We start from the raw sequence: 17,301 nt of genomic DNA on the forward strand, positions 1-17,301 counted from the left end.
ATCAAACAGAATGATGTTATAATAGCCTATAACTGCCGAGATTACCCTGAGTTTCACCTGTCCAGATATGGCCCAATAATATCAGGCTAAATGAATGTTCCCCTGTTGGCACTTTCACCGCACACCCTAATTTGGGGCTAGTCAATCAACTTCCTCACACGCCTTTCCATCCGTTCCTCAAACTCATCAACACCGCGCCCCAGGACACTTAACTCCCCACTACGTACCATACATATGACTCTCCTCCTTTCTTCTAACTCATCCTCACTATCATCCTCCTCACCCTCCGATTGACCACCATCCACAACCCCCTCCACAGTCCCCCTCATAAACCATCTATCGTGACTAACGGCAACAACCGCCCCATCCCATTCATTAAGTGCGCGTCTCAGCGCCGTAACAGTCTCATAGTCCAAGTGAGTCGTAACCTCATCCAGAACAAGACAATGGGGTCGACGCCAGAACAACCGTGCCAGTGCACAGCGAACCAGCTGTCCACCCGACAGCTTGCGAATAGGTACATCGGAGGCTAAACGTCCGGGAAGTCCAAGCTGGCTCAAGAGGCCGCGGATTTCACCCTCTGTCAATTCCCCATTAACCTCCCGCGTCAATAGTGTCAGCGCTGTGAGCGTCTCCTCCTGTGCACCAAGGGCTTGCAAGGCCTCGACGCCATGCTGAGAGTAATATCCCAGGCGTAGGCGAGGATGAATGTTCCTTGTTCCTTGTGTCACATTCGTTTCGCCCACCAATGTTTGGATCAGTGTTGACTTGCCCTCGCCGTTCAGCCCCAGTATCCCTATTCGGTCTCCCATACCGACCGAGAGGTCGACATCTCGGATGACGATCGGAGACGTAGCCGAGTAACGAAAGCTGACTTTTTCGAGGGTTATGAGCGATCCTGGGAATCGTAAATCAGGCGGTTCGGGTAGATTTATCATAACAGGGCGTTCTTCGGGGGGTATCTCGATCTCATCTCGAGCAGTAAAGTGGTAGCCAACTAGGTCGCGATTCAACTTGAACCTACCGCCCCTGGCACCGACTTCCATGCCCCAGCGATTATCCAGTTTCTTCTGGCGTGACTTTGCTTGTCGGATCTTGTTCTGATCGTCGTTTGCCTTGCCTGCTTTGAGGTTGGCTGCGATCGTCTTCTCAATGTGGGCTTTCTGCTTGTCCTGCGCTTCCTTCATCGTCGTAAGGTATTTTCGTCGTTCGGATTGCGATGTCTCGTATGTCGGTAGGTCTCCGTGGAAGTACGTGAGTTGTTTATCTTTGAGAATGATCAGGTCCGTGCAGAGACTGACGAAGTCTCGATCGTGGGAGACGATGATCATGGTAGGTGGCTTTCTGTTCTCCCCCAGCGAGGTGAGATACCGTTGAAGCCAGATAATGCCCAACATGTCGAGGAAGTTTGTGGGTTCGTCGAGAATCAATATATCGGCATCCTGTAGAAGTGTAGATGCAAGAGCTGCTCGCATGTGCCAACCGCCCGATAAGTCGGAGATGGGCTTTGCCATCATTGCAGATGAAAAGCCTAATCCAGTCAAAATACTTCGCGCCCTAGTCTCTGTGTGTGCAACGAGAGCTGGTTCGATTTGTGCTTGAAGATGCGCGAGCATATCCACTGCCTCCTGAGTCTCCTGCTGTAGGATTTCGGCTGATATGTCTTCGCTGGGTTGTTCTAGCCTAAGAAGGTTGTCAGTTCGGAAGGACTAGCGTTAAGCAAGAATAAAAGTTAATACGGATCGTCCACGCACATTCTCTTTGATTCAGCAACAACTTTCTCAAAAGCCACAAGCGCTTTCCTGGCTTGCATACCTCGCATACCACTGCGAAGTCGAGCATCTTTATCCAATATGAAAAGGCGTTTTTGGAGGCGCTCATGTTTCAGCGATCGAAGCGCTTTAACTGGAGCATAAGGATCCGAAGTATCGATTCCCTGAGACAGGGCTAACTTGTCAGCTAGGACAGAGTACCTTCAAGCATAGACGTACTCAGTATCTCTTGTTCGATAGTACTCCTAGACGTGGCTCTCTCTATCACGGTCTGTAGGACACTAAGACCTATACTATCTCCACCCGCTGGCTTGGGACCATCAGCCCCATCCGTCAGCCTGGTTTGCTGAAGGATAGCAATTTTTGTATTCTCTGGTATCCCTGGGATGAGCTTCTCTGCTATACTTCTCAGAAGTGCTGTTTTAAGACGTGGCAGACTGGTTAGTCCTTGACTAGGATTGATATGTCTGGCAGGATTGCTCTCACTTGACTTCCCGGTCCCATTTCGACCGACGAGAGCATATCGCCGACCTTCTTTCAGTGACAATTCCGCGTTGGATAAAATCTCGATACCATCTTTAGATTTCGCTTTGGACTTCCCCTTTGTGGTGGACTTCTTGTCCCCTGATGTAACGAGAATTTGCAGTCCTTTTATGTCGAGCTGGAGACATGGGCAGTCAACACATAAGACTTCTTGATCCTGTGTAAATCATAGCTGCAACAGAATGCTCTTACCTCGCGGTAATTGGGAGATTCGATATGAAATCGAGTTTGCTGGGAAGTACATTGAATTGTTGCAGCCGATACCATCATGCCGGGTGTTGGACTGCGCCACAGGTTAGTAAGGTACTCAGGCAGTGGCTTTAGCGTGTAGTGTGAGCGAACTTTTCTGCAGCGGACTGAATGGCTTGACAAATAATGATGATAGTTATAGAGCCAATTTGCTGTCTAGATGGATTTAAAGGCGCAGAGGGCGTTACTAGCGATTGAGACGTCCTTAAGGTGTGGTTACATACCAAGCATAAATGATCCCTCGAAGTCGGGGTCCCGAAATGGTTAAGCTATGTGCAGATCAAATTCGAGGGTCGGCTAGTAGACTAGCGCGCAGATACCAGATAAATTAAGTACCAAGCTTGGTCGTTAGAATTCGGAAAAGGATATTGCTGCTATTGTTTCTTTACTATGGAGTAGGACATCTGCATTTCGAAGAAGACGAGGGCTGGTCCATGTCGGGGTCCCAAAAAGGAAGGTTAGTCATAATGAACCACTCGGGACGCTTTCAACGGTATCCACTATCTTGCTAATTGGCTTTTCTGTGGCTAATCGGCAACAAATAACTGGTTTAGATCGGTTGTCAGTAGTCATACATATTTGACTCATCAGTTACACCTGTGCATGGCAAGCCAGCTTTACCAATCAAAAATATCTCCGGATCATGACTCCAACAAGCGGAAATTGAATCCAGAAAAAGCGGAGGGCTTACCATAACCTAAGAGACATCAACCTCCACCAATTTCCACCTTCAGTTGCTGGATGATATTTCGAGCGAAGATCTGTTACAGAATAGGGCTGTGCGAGTCCAGTGCAGTATTTGACCTAATAGTAGGCGTCATAATTTCTTGACGTTTTATACTTACTTTTTCTTTTCCCCTCTCATTGGATACAAACGTAGTTGGATTTCATCGCTATCATCAGCTAGTTGATATTTCGTTCGCAGTTACCACTTCTCAAAGGTCTTATACAGAGTATCACAAATTTTTCCCATCCATCTTCCAAACTACTGCAACAGCGTCATGCATGAACCACCAAACATAAGGGGGGGTGTCGTCTACTGGACAGGATGTGGTGAAGCATATGGAGCTGGTGAGGACGGTTCAGGATCATTGGATTGGGTTTATTGTTGAAAGTGCAGTGCAAAAGTTCAGCGATGCGGAGGTGTTGGTTTGGGGTGAGGATGGAAATACTAGGATCGAGAGCTTGGATGAGACGTCTAGGTGGGTGGAGAGGAAGAGCCGGCTTGAGGTGCTGGGGAGGGATGTTGCGTCTATTATGAGGGTGTTTTGGGCTTTATGCCTGGCTGTTATTGGGAGTCGTTTTGTGCATATGAGATTATATTGGTGGAGAAACCTTCGATATCATATTGTAAGGATTGTGGTAGGTATATTGCAGTCCTATATTAATGTCCCATGAGATATTGACAGAGCCAAACTCCATCTGGTATATGGTATCTTGTCCAACGAGTAAAACAATGTCAATCTGAATATCACCGCCTCAAACAACAACAGCCCATCTATCGAACACACCATCTAATCTGACCAATTAATTCCCTCTTACTCGCTGCGCTTCTCCACCTCAACCTCCGTCCTACCCGCACCAGTCTCCGTACTCTCACTATCGCCACTAGCCGGCTGATCAGCAGGACCAAAACCATACTGAATAGCAACCTGCTCGACCTCTTCGTCCGACAAGTGCGGCAGCTCCTTGGCCGCACGCACGTAGGTCATCTTCTCGATGTAACCCTTGGCGAAAATCAAATCAATCTCCTCGAGGGATCGATCTTTTGTCTCGGGGTAGAAGAAGTAAATGACGGGAATGAAGAGGGCATTGATGACCGCGAAGAAGAGGTACGTGCCCCATCCGATGTTGCGAATCATAATGGGGGTGACCATGACAATGAGGAAGTTGAAGAGCCAGTTGGTGCAAGTGGAGATGGCGTTCGCCTTGGTACGGGTCTTGATCGGAGAAATCTCAGCCGGGTAGAGCCAGGGAAGCGGGAGCCAGGTTGCGCCGAAGGTGGCAATGAACGTGAACAGGCCTACAGCGGCACCCTTGGCGGCTTCGGGACCGCCGGGGATCAAGCAGGCGAAGGTGATCACCATGGACGCACTTTGGCCGAAGGAGCCGACAAGGAAGAGGTTGCGACGGCCGACCTTTTGGATCAGGAACCAGGACGAGCAGGCGAAGATCGAGTAGACGATCATGTTGACACCACCGAGAATCATAGCCATGAATTCTGTTTGGTGGAGGGATTGCTGCATCAGAACGGGCAGGTAGTAGATGACAGCGTTGCAGCCACCGATTTGCTGGAAGAATTGAGACGAGCAGCCCAAAAGCATGCGACGGCAGTGCTGGGTCTTGCCGCCGGTGAAGACGGCGGAGAGGGGGGTGGACTTGGTGGCCATGCCGGAACTGGTGGGGGTTAGCTTAAGCTTATCGTAGATTTAGGGGCTAGGGGTCATACGCTCTGAGGGAGTCCAGAATGATGGTCTTCTGCAGCTGGACTTCGTGGTGGCTGATCTCCTTGCCCTGCAAGGCGGCAATGACCCGCTCACCCTCCTCGTAGCGCTCCTGGGTAAACAGCCATCTGGGAGACTCGGGCAGCACCAAGAGACCAAGGATGATAAGAAGACCGAAGAAGATCTGGAAAGCGATGGGGAAACGCCAAGTGAGGTCGGGGGGACCGTAGGAGGCACCGAAATCCACCCAGTAGGAGATCAGGGTTCCAATAGCAATGGTACTACCCTCGATACAGATGAGTAGACCACGATTGGAAGTCCTCGAACATTCAGCCTGGTATGTGGGGATAGTAGACGTGTTCATGCCGTTTCCGACACCGGTAATAACACGTCCGACACAGAATTGGGCCAGGGGAACGTGTCCCGAGATAGACGTAACCTGGATGATAACACCGATGATCATAATGGTGGCACCCAGCATGATGGAGTATCTGCGGCCGAGCCAGTCACCGCAGGCGAGGATGAAGAGCGCACCGCCGAGACATCCTAGCAGGGTTAGCGTACAGTTGTAAGCCAAAGCCGAGGTCTGTACCTACCCAGCTCATAGATAGCAGTGACCACACCCTGAATGGTGGAGTTATCTCTCGTAGCCGTGAAGATGTCATTGAAGGGATCGGCGTCAATAATACTGCTCATCACACCCTCTAAGTCAGGGTTAGCTCAAGGCTTATAGCGCCCGGCAAGGAGAAAACCTTACGATCGTAACCAAAGAGCAAGAAACCCAAGGTCGCACAGGAAGTCACAGACCAGATCAGCTTCCGACCGGACAAGCCGGCGAAAGTGGGCACCGAAGACATGGTGAGATGTCTTTTTTTGGCTGAATCAGGACTGATGCAGGTCGCAAGCAACGGTGAGACTGAGTGGGAAGCGACGGGACCTCTTTATAGCTAAGGGCTGCACCCCGGAAAAACCGTGAGTTCTGCGGGGTGGAGGTCGGGCTGCATTGCTTGCTTCAACGACCAGGATATTCGGAAGAAGAGCTTTTCGGTCACACCAATCAGCTCATCTCGGCAAGGGCAGAGGAGACGAATGAACGGGGAGAAATGAAGCCATCGAGGAAGGTTCAGGGCCGCGCTCCCTCCTTGGCTCCCGGCCAAGGGCTGGGCAGATGAATGCCGAGATCTTGGTTCCAGCCAGGATGGGATGCATTTTTACGAACAGGAAGGACTGCCGAAGACATGACGAGGAGTCTGTCAGACTGTGAACCGTTTGCTTTCTGAATCAGGCTGGTATCCCGAATTCTCGCGGGTTGATGAGGCTGCGACAAGAAATGATACCAAGACCGAGTAGGTGGAGGGCACCCACCACCCACTTATGCTCGGTAACACTCACTCACTTGCTGCCTGGCTCTCTCTCTCTCTCTCTCTCTCCTCTCCCCCAACACCACATCTACACCAACCATGGAAAAACACTTAGGACTCTCACATCGTAGCGAGGATAATTAAACCAATTACTTCTACCACTATACTGTTAGATAATAGTCAGTCAGTCAGCACCACCCCCAATCCTCTCGCCACTTGCCAAGCCCACCACCACCAGTCAGAACAAATCCCGCAGTCACTGAAATTGGCGGATTTCCATTCCAAAGTTTGACCATCGCAATGAAGCAACCCTACCTACTCTAGTAAGTTTTTACCACCACCACGCCGTCGGGGGGGCCAAGTTTCAGCGGCACAAGCCAAGAAGCCTTGTCGATCTTACCTTCTCTTTTTTACGCCCAGCGACGCCGTTGCCGCAACCGTGTATGTGCGCGTGGAATGTCAACATAGCCGAAGCCAACTTGCAGGCTTGCATGCTACTAGGGGATAGTAATCTTCCTTTCCACGTGTGCCATGCGATGACAAGAGTATCAGGAACATGCCATTGTGGACTCTGATACGCGACTTGCTCTAGCTTATCGCAGCTGTTGCCAATGCTAATGTCCATGCTCGCACAGACAAGGATGCTGTGCAGGTAGTAGCTCGTGCATGGCGGACAATTTGAAACTTAGCCGACTGTGTGCGAGTGAGTGTCTTAGGTTCATGGTATGGTTTAGTTGCCAGGCGGGAGAGCGCCATGACTCATTCGTTCTCTCAGTTATTTCTTGGGGATTGACACCCGTCGCGCCCATGACGTCGTCGCGTCGAGTAGTGTGTTGCGCTTTGGTAGTTCTGTTGGTGGTGTGCTAATCGCTTTGTAGTCCTCTGGCAGATAGGACATGCAGTGAACGGTGGCGTCTTTGAGCAGGGGCTTGACCAAACCAACACCACCACCACCATCATCATCATCGTGGGAAAGGGAGTGAGAGTGGGGTGAGGTGAGCGGTCACGACAAGTCCAGGGCACGTGCCACGATCACTTGCTTTGAATGCGGGGACTCCGCATATTCATTCTCAAATTGACAACAGCCTCGTCGGGTAGACAATATAGCACAGCATCATCCTCTCACTGGTAGTACTATCTACGTAAACAGATACATCATAACCAAGTTGTCTGGTTTACAGTTACTCTCTTTTCATTCTCTCATTCTCCTTCTGCGCATTGACTTCAGCTGTAAAATTTTCAGCCGACCGTCACAAGCGATCCAGTGACTGAGCGTCCACAAAGTGTCTGACCGCCAAGATGGCGCCGCCGCGGTGATCTTGGCGGACCCTTGGCGGGGTCTTGGCGCTGGCGCTTGGGGAAATTTTCGGGTGAGATTGGCGGCAAGCTGGGGATCGGGAATTTGCGGGGATTCGTTGCTTATTAGGTGGTGAATAGTACGATTATGGCATGATGGATGGTTAATAGTGTGTAGTATACAGCTATATTATACGTTTCATTGCATAGGCTTTTCTGTACAAAATGCACTAGTCTAATATGGGACATGTGGCGCTATATGCAATATATACCTGGTCTATACCACCGCTCAAGCATTACTGGCACAGGAGAAACTGCTGCCGTTGGCGTCGTCGTGAAGAGACCGGCCGGATACGTAGAGTCCGAGACCGCACTGGTGCTGTGGTTAGAGTTGATGGGCGAAAGCGGAGTAATATACTTACAATGCAGGCTGCAATACCGATAATAATAACGTTGAAGATGGTCAGGGCAATCTTCCTAGGCGAAGAGAACAGTCGGTCCTTGTTGAGGTAAAGCCAGAACATGCCGCTGAAGCCGACTGTTTATTGTTAGTGGGTGAATGACGAGCAGACGATGATTAGCTTACATGTAGACCAACTGGCGAAAAGGGACGCCTGAAACGCGGTTAGTATGATACTTGATTGAAAGAGGCGGACATCGTACAATCAAACTCAGCAGATCATTGAACACAGGAATGGCCTCTGCAATGATCCAGGCAATAATCCACAATCCCAGGGCAATGCCCACCCAAGATCCGGTTGCCAAGAGGTCGCGGCTGTGCATCCGATCTCCGTGACGGAAGATACGGACATAGACATATTTACAAGCGACATGACCGTTTACAACACCGCCAATGATGATCTATCAAGTGTCAGTAGAGCATGGGCCATATGAGCAAGGCACGTACAGTAGGGAGGGCGATTCCGTAGGCCACTTTGCCCACGAGCTCACTAGCGGAGCCTAGTGCTGGGGACGTGACATTAGGTCCCGCATAGATATAGATCACTACGGAAGTGACAAGGTAGAGAATGGTGTCGAGACCCTGGAGAAGACACAGGGCCTTAGGGTACTCTCTGTGATCCTTTAATTCGGACATGAAGCCGAAGAATGCAACGTGACCCGCTATTGCATGTTAGTAGGTGTTAGCTAATGCAGAAGGGAAAGTGACCCACAGAAGGAGAAGACGATGTTGCAGACGGCAAGGAATGCTTCATACAAGCTGGTATCCACCGTTGCTGATAGGGTTCCCTTGTAAGGCCGTTCCACACCAACGGCAATCATGACAATCATCACGGCAGAGAACACACTGATGAAAGCTGTGCAGGTTAGTATCATAGAAGTGTCTGGCCCTGTTGGCGACTTACAAGCAACAGAGAGGTAGGACACGTTTGCAGACGTCCTAGGTAGGCCCAGGAGGAAGCAGATCACGAGGCCGACAACACCGAAAACAATGGAGCAAGTTCCATGTTCCGTAATAGTGTTCATGGCAACCGAGAAGGTCAACAGATGGCTCGCCATGATGAAGATGACAAGCAGCAACTGGCCGATACCGAAGATCTCGCGACCAATAGACCCAAAGAGGATCTCACCGGCATCAGCCAGATTCTGGACATGTGGATAGCGCCATCTGAACTGGCCGATGACGTAACCGGTGTAGGTGGCCAGAAGACCGAGGCCAACGATGAGAACAATAGCGCTACACTTGGTTAGAGGAAGATATCACTTCACGCAGCGGCTGGTTAGATACATACGGAGCAAGACCCAGAGTTGCGACAACAGCAGGCAGCGACAGAATACCAAGAGACACGGTTTCCGCAACCATGACTGGCAATGTTAGTATCACAAGCTGTCGACTGATGCTAGCATCCAAATCACTTACGAAAACCACATTGCCTGCGACATGTGAGTCAGTTGTTCAGTAGCAGATATAGAAGGGTCGGATGAACATACCACCAGCTCAGGACCTTATATTTAACCTCGGCATACTCTTCATCACCAAAGGTGTCATTATAGATGGGGCTGCCCTTCTTCTCGTCCTGCTTCTCCTCTGCATCATGCAGATAGGGCTCCTCTCGGCCATCCTGGAAGAACTGACCCGTCTGAACATTCAGATGGGAGTCAACCTTGTCGCCAGTTGGATGGGCCATGACTGCGCGGTGACGGGAAGGTGAAAATCCCAGCTCGCCTCTCCGCGGGAAATGAGATGGACGAGGAGTGGGGACGGTAAAAAGAACTGGCGACGGGGAGAGTTTGTTTCTGAGGGATGTACAACGTCAACGGCCCTACCGCTCCTACATTGACACAAACAGGCAACCTAGCGCAGGAACTGAACAACAATGACAGGCTGAAGATATCAAAGAGGAACTGCGGTGACAAATGAACGAGTCCGGCGAGAAGACCGTCTTCTGAGTCACCCGCCGGGCCGAATGAAAGTCTTTGCATCACAACAAATTTGTGTGTTCAACGTTACACCCGTTCAACATCCCATTACCTAATTCGCGAGCCTTCTATGTGGGGCGCTCCGCTCAGTCTGTTCCTTCCTGGCCAATGGCCATTGATGCCAAGCCGGCGATGCCTGCGGAAGGGCCTGGCACTAGGCTGGATTGAGAAGGACCTGCCGGGATGGTGTGGGGGCACCATCATGTGATGGGGGGTTGCAGAAAGATTCTGAAACCAGAAATCTTCTAGAAGCTGAGCATGGAATCATGAGATGTTGAGTTGTTATACATTCACCACTACATTGTAGTCATCCGATAACGGACAACATAATGGCCTCATGCAGTGAAGTGGCGGGTTCCCTCTTTAATACCACTCCTTGAAGATTCCCCATCTGTGGGAATGAGTGCAAGTGATCCACAGTATACCGCTAGTATATATATTTCTATTTCATCCTTAACTTACATGTTAATATAATCCTACATTACCATGATGCTGAATGATATATGGTACTTCAAATCATTGCGCATATAGTAGTGATGGCCAGTTATCTCTCCAAAGGCATGGGAAAGCCGTCAACTGTACTTCGACATCAAGGAACTAGTTAACACTAGACCGGATAGTGAGAAAGGATAAGCATAAATCTACACACAACATATTTTCAAAAGCAACATAAGAATCACTATAGACTGTAAGAGAAAATCCAGTCTTCTAAACAAGTTTAAGGAAACAATCTACCCTAGACAGGAAGATATCCCTCAGTGGACTGTTCTGCTATAACTATCTGGTGATTTATTATAATATTCAGTATTACAACGGACAGATGAGCTTAGACAGTGTTTCTCTATATGGGCCTCGCAGCCTTGCAAGGGCACAATCATGATACGAGTCCATCTCAAATTAATGGCTGGGTTAATGCCAAGGCCTTCTATCGCTGATTATACTCGGATGTATGCAATCTCTACCTGTCGGAATGTCGGCATTAGCTTCAGCCATAATATAAGTGGCTTTATCGTAGGTTGTGTGCTCATGCTCCTAATCACGTTATGTTATCTCATAAGAGGCCTAGATCTCAACTACTATGTCCATGATCCGTCAGATTCTCGCTAGCCATGAGATCCCGGTGGGCTAGTGACCATTCTGCCCAATTCGGATGGGAGAGAGGTAAGGAAGCCCCAGTTCAGTAGTCTACGTAGTACATCTCCAACCCTTTAATTCGGATAATGTTGGCGTCAAATTTCCCCTGTTTTGGCCTTGCTTTCTTTGGGTATATATCATCGGCTGACATTTGAACTTCTTTGAATATAGTTTGAATCTATCAATTGAGATCACAGCAACTGCTTCTAAGTGTATTGGCATGTTTTCAAAGACTTATTCTCTCGTAAATCAGTAGACCCAAAACATTGAACTTGGACTACATCTAGTGCGGACTGATTGCATGCGAAGTCAAAGTTAATAACCCCAGCTTCTCTCAATGTAACATCCGGAGAGCTCTACTTGTGAACAGCTGCAGTACGCAGGGTTGAGTCTGTAGACGGTGAAACCCATGCAATCAAGAAAGTCCATGTTGTCGGGTAGTTCCGATTGGAATGCCTTCCCTGTCACTTTAGTAAGTCACCAGCAGCTTGCTTCACAGACAATAGTGGAGTAAGTGGACCATTGGCCTGCTCCATGTGATCACCTCGGGTCTCTATCATATGCACAGACAGCGGAAACAAGGCTACTCTGCTTATACTAGGGTGAGTCCCTGCGTGATGTGAACTACTTCCCTGTCCGCCCGCCAAGAGAGCCCAATCGGAGCCATTAACTTAGCCCACATTCATAATGCGGAGACTAATGTTCTTTTCTCGACGAATTGGATATTTTCCTTCTATCCGAATACGCTATCAGGATCCAATCTAAATCCAACCGGAATTCCTACTCCGAATATTCAAGCAATGCCACGGCCTTTCTAAGTAAACATGTTGTTGAAGTATCTTTCGACCTACTGCAATATCAGGCAGTCCACGTCGGTGACGTGTGCGTAGGGTAGATATCAATGTTACACTGATCTTATGGGTAGAGGTGTAATTTCTCTCACGCCTACAAGCACATTGCATAGTGGATAGAGCGGCCCTTATCTATGGGACAGGCCTAGAAAGTAAGTACGATACAGTCAATATGTCCAGGGGAGATACAGAGGAATACGGAACCCCTGATCGATGGGGCCCAAAGTAACCCTACTAACGAAGCAACCAATCCCATACCCGCGCGATTTCTTAGAGCGTTCCTTTCGGATGTATTCTTAATATCAAGGTCTGGAGGTTCATTAACCATTTATCCATTTACCCCTCCTGTTGCCTGTCTATTCCAAATCATTATTCCACGCAACCCTGGGTTGTCTGTTATATCTAGCTCATGCCCTCCATCCCATAGTATTCAAACATGCCTAGTGAGCTCGAACAAGCCCTTGCACTCCTGATCAAAGCAGTTGCCTGCTACATCTTTGTTGTTACATTCAGAGAACTTCTACGTGTCCTCGAACCGTTCCTCGATCTACGTGGTCTACAACAATGGCACCAACGCAACAGAGAAGCCTTTGGGCGACCCTCACGGCAGTCCTCGTCTTCCTGATGCAGGCAACCCCGACCTCTGGTGCCGGCTTTACATGGTACGTTAAGGCCAGTTCCGCAATAGCTGGTATTGCCTGGATGGTGTGCGGATACTTCCTCCCTGCCAGTGCCGGCACTGGATGCATTGCAGCCGCCCTGCTAGTCGGCATCAATGCAGTTGTCCAGGCACATGGCGGAAGCGGCCAAACAGGCGCTATGATTCCTGCCAAACGAGACGAGGGTTCGATTGCCTTCAACCATATCACCCACGAGGGCGTTGTCCACAACTTCATCAATACTACTGCGTTAACGCATGACTGGCACTTCGTCCACGCCGTCAACCAACCCGTCAACCTGACGGTCAGAAGGCTGTCTGACGGTCGGATTCATGCCCGCACCCAAGGATTCTCTAATATGCCCTGCACCGATAATTGTCCTTCCGAGGATCTCGCCGCGAAGGTATTGGAGTCGAGAGCTACAACTTCTCATGTGCAAGAAATCGACTTCTCATGGACCGAGCCGAGTGGATACGGAACGAAGACGCAGACGGGCTTAGCGGGCGCAGCTTCGGGAGCAGCACAGTTTGTGGCTAGCCAGCCAAGTGGAACTTTCAGTTTCTGCTCGGATGCATATAGTGTGGATGGGCTGGACGCTGTCGTTGGATTCAATTTCTACGGAGATAACTATGCGACGGACTTTCCCCGCCTTGTGATTAGGTGGTAGTCCTTTTTCTCACGGCTTACAAGTGGTTTTGCTATCTATCAGACTAGTAGTGTCCAAGTTGCTGTGTATCATATACTATATAGGCGTGCATGTGTTACACACAACATGTATGATTCCTTGTGGTGACTACAGTAAAAGAATACTTGGCCGGTCGGTCAAATTGCTGGAAAGCCGATACCGTCGGACATCATAACTCTGTAGCACTTAGTTATAGAAAAGTATAACCATAAAATATACTCGGAGGACAAATGTACCAAAACTGAAGCCAGAAAACAGTAGTCCATCGAGTAGTGTCGACGGATGCCTGGTGAGGCAACTAGTTACCGAATAGGCATTAGTGTATTTCCGTCCTCGTCTTATGCCTCTCACTTCATCCTCAACCTCACCTCATTCAACCTTCACTTCACTTCCACCTACTCATAATCATACAACTGCTTCTGAGGCGGCACGTCTCCTCGCAAGATATATTTCCTCACATACCATGGCAGCATTTCGGCATAATGCTTGATATGCTTTCTTGTCGGGATCGAGAACACCTGATCCAGTTCCTCAAGCGACAGTGCTTTGGTCTCGGGTAAACAGAAATAGCAAAAGATCCATCCGAAGACATTCCATGCTGCATACCATCCAAATGCTCCTTGCACACTGAACGCATCTCGCAAGGGAAGCCATGTCAACGAGATGATGAAGTTGAAGCCCCAGGTCGTTGCAGTCGCAAAAGACATACCTACGTCACGGATGTATAGTGGCTGTGCGTTGCTTAGCAAGATTTCCCTTCGGAACCTGAAGTTACACATCGACTTACAAATGCCTCTGCCGAGTATGTGAAAGGTACCGGTCCCTCGCCTGGCGAGTACACGATCATGAAAAGATAGATGCCTGTCGCCACGCAAGCCGTTCGTGAGGTCTGGTCCGGGATATAGAATGAAAACCCGGTGAAGAGCAGGAATAGGCTCATCAATGGGAATGTGGTGAGGAGGAGGTTCCGCCTTCCGAACGTATCGATTGTATATACTGCCGGGAGAGCGAATATCCAGTTCGTTATACCACATCCCAATGACGTTACCAACGCCATGCGCCTATCAAATCCCGCATTTGCAAAGATGCTCGAAGAATAGTACATTATCACATTTACTCCCGAGAATTGTTGCATAAACATGACGAAGAAAGATGATTGTGCAGCGCGTCGATTGCGAGGAACGGTGAACATTTCCCGCCAGAGCTGTTTACCTTCCCGGAGCTTTTCCTCGACCTGCAGTGCCGCGTGGATGTAGTAGAGGTCGCGGGCGGCCTGAAACGAGGAAGGACGGAGCTTACAGAGTGCTTTGTAAGCGTCTTGATAGCGATTCCTCATCATATACCATCTGGGTGACTCGGGACAGAAATACACCTGCATGCATACGAAGAAGGGACTCGTCGCTGTTAGCACAACTGGTATATGTGCAAAAGGTAGGCATGTGCAAACTTACGGAATGGCGGTTGAACCAAGCATCAATCTCCAATTGAAACCGGGGATTGAGGGGTGCGTCACATCCATGAAGGCAACGGAAGCAATATATCCAAGCATGATCCCGAAAGCCGTCCACATTTGCCACATCATAACTAGAGCCCCGCGAATTATGGCTGGAGAGCACTCCGCTCCGTATACTGGAGTCGTTGTTGACTTGGCACCTACTGCAAAACCGAGGAGGAACCGTCCTAAGAGTAGGTTCCACCAAGTGTGTGCTGCAGCCATCCAAAATGACGAGGCAAAGGAAATCAAGCATGAGATGAAGATGCATCCACGACGACCAAACCAACGGTTTAGAGGGGCGGTTGTCCAGCATCCTATAAGCGCAGAACATAAGTATGGAGCTCCGTTCAGGAGCCCTTGCTGCCAGGTATTGGTGAGATTAAACTCAGCGAAGTAAAACCTGAATGTACTCAGCTTATAGAAAGAACCCGTGACAGTACATAACTTACTCTTGTGCTCCATTCACTGCCGTCTGGTCCATGCCCTGGACGATTGCGGACCCAGCACAGAGAACTAGTATTTGTTAGAGCCTCCGGTTGTGTCAACCTTTGTTGGAAAAGACGTACTTGTCATGAAGTACATCATGAACGGCTGGCTCCACCGATGTGTCTTCTCACGACGAAGCAGTTCTTTATCACTTTCGGATAATTCATCAAGGGACTCGAAGGCTTTAGGATCCTGTGCTACAAGGGAGCCTCTTTTCAGCTCATCCATAATATGCTCCAAACCCTTGTCCCTTGCAAATGACTCGACATCGCGGAATAGCTCATCTCGCGTCAGACCAGCGAGCGGGTTCTTCAATCTTGTGGATGTGGTGGCATCCTTGCTCTCGGTTAAATCGCGTGTCCAATCTCGGGCCACCTCTGGATCTTGCTTTTCATTGGAGGTGGGTGATTCAAGATGGTGAACCGTAGAGATGGGGTTCTCTGGGTCGCTTTTCTTGTCACCCATGCTAGTTTAGGAAGTGCAGTTGCACTAAAGGCTTGTTATGGAGGTCTGTTGTGCGGATATCTGAAGTGAGCAAGGCGCAGTATGGTATGCCTTCACGAAATTTCCCCGGGCCATGATGGCCTATTTAAATCCCGGTGTCCATAAAGGCCTGAATCCTCTGATCTATCGAGCTCATTGCAGGCGAAATGACTTGTTCCATTCACGTCAAAGTGTAGCTCCAGGCTCGTTAATGCTACAGCCAATCTCATTAAGTATCTGGTCTCACGGATCCGACCCAAGAGCCTTGGACTCTAGTGAACGCAACAGTGGTTGTCTTGGACTACATAAGCCGAGATCTTGGATGCATGGCACATCCATACAGACAACTTCTGGGGTTATCATTCCATCCATACCCAACCCTATTTGAGTTTATTAGAAACTCACGCCAAGATAGAGGGGCACTGAAAGCGGCTCCCAAGGCTGGGGAGGCCATGGTCTGTAACGTTGTTGCACGACATCGCCACTGAGGCGTGACTCTCGTTGAGAGTACGTGTAGCAGAGTGTAACCCTCCGCTCGGCCTTGCCCAGCCACCTCGTGTATCTGGGGATATATGCGCGGCCGAATTTAGCAGAATCGCCTCCCCAGATTTCACCCGCTGTTCGGCGGAGAAATTGGCAACCTCCGCTGGCTTGAACGAATCTCGGCAGCTTGGCGCCCAGAGAGAGCCGTCTGAGCACTCTGGCCAAGAACGAGCCGACGGTCGGTCGAGTTAGGTTTCGCCGCAAACGATGGAAGAGCATATCCCCAGGCCGGTGAGGTGTCGATTTGGGTCATCTGAGGAGCGCACGGGATCTCCATGTCTTTGCATAAAGGTCTATGACCGTTTCATTGCATAGGAAATCATAGCGCTAAATTGCTACTCATATATTGTACAGAACTGGCAAATAGGAGTTTTAACATAATGGCCCATTAGCCACCTGATATGGTAAAAACAGCTCATAAAGAACTGTGTTCTTTGAAAAGGGCTCTCATTATTTATGTACCTCTTCTCAATAAATTTATATAGATATTCCTTACAGAATAGTGATACAATAATGAGGAGAATTTCAGCTTCAATGAGCAATCGTAGGCAGATACGGCATCCAAAGTGTAATGGATCAGCTGTTCCAAAATCTACTTGGTAACCACTACATCAATTGTGCACTGGCCCTTGGCATGGTCCTCGCCGACCAGCTCGAGCCGCTTGATTTGGTCATACTACTCTATCAGTCCTACAGGCTGCATCCGCTCTGCCTGATGAGCATCTAGACAATTTTGAAGAGTTTAATGCAAGAGAGTGACTAGATCGTGTCTTTGTCTACCATAATGCCTGACAGGAATAACACGAAGTTGATGCGCGCCGTCATCCGTTAGCAGCAAGTTTGACACAAAAAGACTTTTGT

At 49.3% G+C, this 17,301-nt stretch overlaps 6 protein-coding genes across 6 annotated transcripts; 1 reads left to right on the forward strand and 5 right to left on the reverse strand.

Moving 5' to 3' along the window:
- Positions 1-21: 21 nt before the first annotated feature.
- On the reverse strand, positions 22-2,585 carry BDQ94DRAFT_181503 (ABC-F family ATP-binding cassette domain-containing protein; the record flags this gene model as incomplete). The annotated part of the gene is made up of 5 exons (XM_026773898.1): positions 22-1,683; positions 1,755-1,947; positions 1,992-2,189; positions 2,259-2,433; positions 2,508-2,585. The coding sequence occupies 5 exons, from the start codon at positions 2,583-2,585 to the stop codon at positions 138-140; spliced, it is 2,190 nt and encodes a 729-aa protein (XP_026631177.1). The 3' UTR covers positions 22-137.
- Positions 2,586-3,926: 1,341 nt separating this feature from the next.
- Positions 3,927-5,865, reverse strand: BDQ94DRAFT_181505 (sugar porter family MFS transporter; the record flags this gene model as incomplete). Its single annotated transcript, XM_026773899.1, has 4 exons — positions 3,927-4,961; positions 5,014-5,554; positions 5,605-5,712; positions 5,766-5,865. 4 exons carry the CDS (start codon positions 5,863-5,865, stop codon positions 4,103-4,105), a joined length of 1,608 nt encoding a protein of 535 aa, XP_026631178.1. The 3' UTR covers positions 3,927-4,102.
- Positions 5,866-6,503: 638 nt separating this feature from the next.
- On the reverse strand, positions 6,504-7,388 carry BDQ94DRAFT_135747 (uncharacterized protein; the record flags this gene model as incomplete). The annotated part of the gene is made up of 2 exons (XM_026764743.1): positions 6,770-7,388; positions 6,504-6,684 (listed from the first exon to the last, which is right to left on the reverse strand). Coding segments are annotated over exons 1-2 (356 nt in total), but the record flags the coding sequence as incomplete, so codon positions are not given.
- Positions 7,389-7,847: 459 nt separating this feature from the next.
- BDQ94DRAFT_135748 (transmembrane amino acid transporter protein-domain-containing protein) lies at positions 7,848-10,075 on the reverse strand. The gene is made up of 10 exons (XM_026764744.1): positions 9,616-10,075; positions 9,545-9,558; positions 9,417-9,489; positions 9,030-9,361; positions 8,838-8,981; positions 8,573-8,787; positions 8,329-8,526; positions 8,252-8,279; positions 8,088-8,203; positions 7,848-8,038 (listed from the first exon to the last, which is right to left on the reverse strand). The coding sequence occupies exons 1-10, from the start codon at positions 9,810-9,812 to the stop codon at positions 7,955-7,957; spliced, it is 1,401 nt and encodes a 466-aa protein (XP_026631180.1). The 5' UTR covers positions 9,813-10,075; the 3' UTR covers positions 7,848-7,954.
- Positions 10,076-12,653: 2,578 nt separating this feature from the next.
- BDQ94DRAFT_166367 (uncharacterized protein) lies at positions 12,654-13,415 on the forward strand (the record flags this gene model as incomplete). The annotated part of the gene is made up of 1 exon (XM_026770528.1): positions 12,654-13,415. One exon carries the CDS (start codon positions 12,654-12,656, stop codon positions 13,413-13,415), a length of 762 nt encoding a protein of 253 aa, XP_026631181.1.
- A 413-nt stretch (positions 13,416-13,828) lies between these two features.
- BDQ94DRAFT_156857 (sugar porter family MFS transporter) lies at positions 13,829-15,879 on the reverse strand (the record flags this gene model as incomplete). The annotated part of the gene is made up of 5 exons (XM_026768670.1): positions 13,829-14,164; positions 14,221-14,827; positions 14,885-15,328; positions 15,378-15,441; positions 15,495-15,879. 5 exons carry the CDS (start codon positions 15,877-15,879, stop codon positions 13,829-13,831), a joined length of 1,836 nt encoding a protein of 611 aa, XP_026631182.1.
- Between the last annotated feature and the right edge of the window lie 1,422 nt (positions 15,880-17,301).

Source organism: Aspergillus welwitschiae, assembly GCF_003344945.1.
Source record: "Aspergillus welwitschiae strain CBS 139.54b unplaced genomic scaffold BDQ94scaffold_3, whole genome shotgun sequence".
Classification (NCBI taxonomy): domain Eukaryota; kingdom Fungi; phylum Ascomycota; class Eurotiomycetes; order Eurotiales; family Aspergillaceae; genus Aspergillus; species Aspergillus welwitschiae.

Excerpts from the sequence above, each read along its gene's own strand:
- BDQ94DRAFT_135748 (XM_026764744.1), bottom strand. The coding sequence starts at position 9,812 with ATGGCCCATCCAACTGGCGACAAGGTTGACTCCCATCTGAATGTTCAG. Across the intron at positions 9,362-9,416 it reads GCAACTCTGGGTCTTGCTCC|CGCTATTGTTCTCATCGTTG; the intron begins GTATGTATCTAA and ends AACCAAGTGTAG. Across the intron at positions 8,527-8,572 it reads ACGGAATCGCCCTCCCTACT|ATCATCATTGGCGGTGTTGT; the intron begins GTACGTGCCTTG and ends GACACTTGATAG.